This window comes from Molossus molossus, unplaced genomic scaffold (genome assembly GCF_014108415.1).
Source record: "Molossus molossus isolate mMolMol1 unplaced genomic scaffold, mMolMol1.p scaffold_m16_p_16, whole genome shotgun sequence".
Lineage (NCBI taxonomy): Eukaryota > Metazoa > Chordata > Mammalia > Chiroptera > Molossidae > Molossus > Molossus molossus.
This window is the reverse complement of record NW_023425351.1, coordinates 22,026,808-22,029,624: the sequence shown is the minus strand read 5'-3', so window position 1 is coordinate 22,029,624 and position 2,817 is coordinate 22,026,808. Positions and strand designations below refer to the sequence as shown.

The 2,817-nt window shown below is 57.7% G+C and overlaps 1 protein-coding gene across 1 annotated transcript; it reads right to left on the bottom strand.

Annotated features, from left to right (window-relative positions):
* Window positions 1-759: 759 nt before the first annotated feature.
* Window positions 760-1,986, bottom strand: BHLHE22 (basic helix-loop-helix family member e22). Its single transcript, XM_036264394.1, has one exon. It carries the CDS (start codon window positions 1,984-1,986, stop codon window positions 871-873), a length of 1,116 nt encoding a protein of 371 aa, XP_036120287.1. The 3' UTR covers window positions 760-870.
* Window positions 1,987-2,817: the final 831 nt, after the last annotated feature.

Genomic DNA, 2,817 nt, shown 5'->3' with positions numbered 1-2,817 from the left:
ATAAAACAGAATTTTAGAGGCATTAAAAAAACCTGCACATAAGACCCATGACCTTAACACATGATAAATACTGTTGATGTGGAAGGGTCATCGAAGAATAACAAATAAATACCATGAATCATTAATACATCATTGCAGAATGGAAAGTAACAAGGTGCACATAAATATTTTTAAATGCAATTCTTTCAGCCACAGTTTTTTTTTTTATATCACTCTTGCCAAAACTTTTGACCTTTTTCACAGGATTAAAGTTCAGAGACAATAAAAAAAACAAGTCTTTCATAGCAACGTGTCTCTTTCGCTTTTTTTTTTTCTTTTTCTTCATTTAAATAAATCTACCTTTTCAAGTTTTTCTCCTGGCTCAGAATCAAAATTTATTTTCAAGTGCCCTTTATGATTTGTCTGAATGAATATTCCATCCCACAAGTCACCCAACGCCTGACTCCCTCTCTCCTACTCAGCACTAGCCAAATTCACAATTATTATTAGGATTAGTATTTTGTCATTTAATATTTTCCACGATTTATAACCAAGCGACTATTATTCAAACTTATTTTTAACCTTAAAGGAAAACTGCTTCCTCGCGGTCTTGGCTGCCACCAAAGTTGCCACTTTCTGAGAAAAAAAGACATCCCTACTTCAGCTCAACACCACCTCCCTCCTCCCTCCCTCCCATCCCAAAAACGGAGATTCTAGGGATGTCAAAGCTCAAGTCCCGTTAGTCTCTGAAACATCTTCTCAGTTCTCGCCCCTGCTTTGTTTGCTTTGCAAGTGTTTCACAACTACAAGAGGACCAAAATAAGGGGGTGGGGGAGAGCTTTTCCCTTTCCTCTAGCTTTCGGGTCGGTCTTGTATTTCTCGGGGGTGTGTTTAAGGCTTCTCCGTGCACTGTTTGCAGAGGCTGGAGGAGACGCTGTTGAACAGGGCGCACTTCTCCGGGCAGGAGGCAGCCGGGGGCAGCCCGGCGCTGAACGGGTAGCTGGCAGCTTGCTCGTAGGCACCCAGCGCTGGGTGCAGGGCAGCGGCTGCCGCCGCCGCCGCCGCGGAGCTGGGTAGCGAGGCGGCCGAGATGGCCTGGCCCTGGTTGAGATAGGCGACCAGGCGCCGCATCTCCTCCAGGGCCTGCGCCTGCATGAGGATGTAGTTCTTGGCGAGCAGCAGCGTGGCGATCTTGGAGAGCTTGCGCACCGAGGGGCTGTGCGCGTAGGGGATCACCGCACGCAGCTCATCCAGCGCGTCGTTCAGGTCGTGCATCCGCCGGCGCTCCCGGGCGTTGATGTTGAGCCGCAGCGCCTTTTGCTCTTTGGATTTCTTGCTGCTGCTGCTGCTGCCGCTGCCACTGCCGCCAGCGCTACTGCTACCCCCACCACTACCGCTGCCTGAACCCCCCGGGGGGGCGCTGGAGCCGCCGTGGAGGTGGGCGTTGGAGCAGCCCTCGGCCGCCTTGGTGCAGCCGCCTCCCGCGCCGGGGGAGGCCCGCGGGTCGGCGCCTCCGGCCCGCAGCACCAGGTCGCAGCGGCCGTCGCTGTCGTCGTCGGGGCTTTGCTCCCCGCCGCTGCTCTCGGCCACTGAGCCCCGACTCGCGCTTTCGCCGTATTTGAGGCAAAGGGCGGCCCCAGCCGGTAGGCTGCTCAGTCTAGGGTCTCCCCCAACGCCGGCAGAGCCCACCAGCAGCCCGGGGACGCCCACCCCGCCGCCGCCGCCGCCACCGCCGCCACCTCCCGCGCCGCCGCCACTGCCTCCCCCAGGCGGCGGCAGCAGCAGCCCTGCCCCCTCGGGATCAGCCGGCTCGAAGCAGCCCAGGGGCGACGAGGAGGAGGACGTTGGGCGCTCCCGAGGCGGCGGCGCCAGGGACAGGTCCATGCCCGGGGGCGTGGAGCGGAAAGACGCCTCCAAGCGCTTGGCTGTGGAGGCGCTTAGGCTCTTGTGCAGGAAGAGGTCGTCTTCGCCCGCGGCTGCCACGCCGAGGTGCAGCCCGCGCTCCATGGTCCGGCGCCGGCGCGCAGCCCGGGCCCGCCGCGCCGGCCGCCGCCGCGTCGGCTCGGGAGTCAGGCGGCGCGGAAGACGCGCCCGAGCCGGGCTCCGGGGCTGGTGCGCGCGTCGGTCCCGGTGCTGCTGGCAGCCCTCTCCCCTTCTTTTTCTTTTTCGCCTTCCCCCGCGCTCGCCGCCTCCTCTTCTTCTTCTTCTTCGTCTCCAGCCGATGGTGCTGGCTGCTGGGGCTCACCATGGGCCGCAGCCCCGCATGGTGGGAGGGTGGGCGCGGAGGGAGTGGAGCCGCCGCCGCCGCCGCCGCCGCCGCTGCTCTGAGCCCAGCCCCGCGCCTCCTCTCCGCACCGTTTATCTTGCTTGGATTCACCTTCAAGAGATTTCAGGACCCATCAACCAGCCGCCGCCACAGACGGGGGTGTCTTTTACATCATTATCTCTGAGTAGGTTATTATGAAGAAGACTCGCCTGTTGGGACAGCGCTTTCTACCCAATCAGGTTAACGTTTTAATTAATAGGATTAAAACGGTAACAAACAATCGCAGGCGCTATCTGGCCGCGAGTCTGAATAGTTTCATTTCCCAGGTCTGAAGACAGGCAGCAGCTAGAGCTTTATAAAAGGCGCCTGCTCCGTTATTCTGCCTGCCATCTGTATACACAGCTTAGCGCATATGTTTGCAAGGCGCTGGGTCCTGTTAGTAACCCAACAACTGCCTTTAGCTTGACATGTGTAGCGACTTTCACTCATCAATGAGCACACTAAAAGCCCTACTTAGAGCCGAGGATGTTCTTTGCTCCTTCAGCAAATTGTAGATCGGCGGCGAAGTCTGG

What these genes read in the sequence shown, in the direction of transcription:
- BHLHE22 (XM_036264394.1), bottom strand. Translation starts at nt 1,986, where the DNA reads ATGGAGCGCGGGCTGCACCTCGGCGTGGCAGCCGCGGGCGAAGACGAC.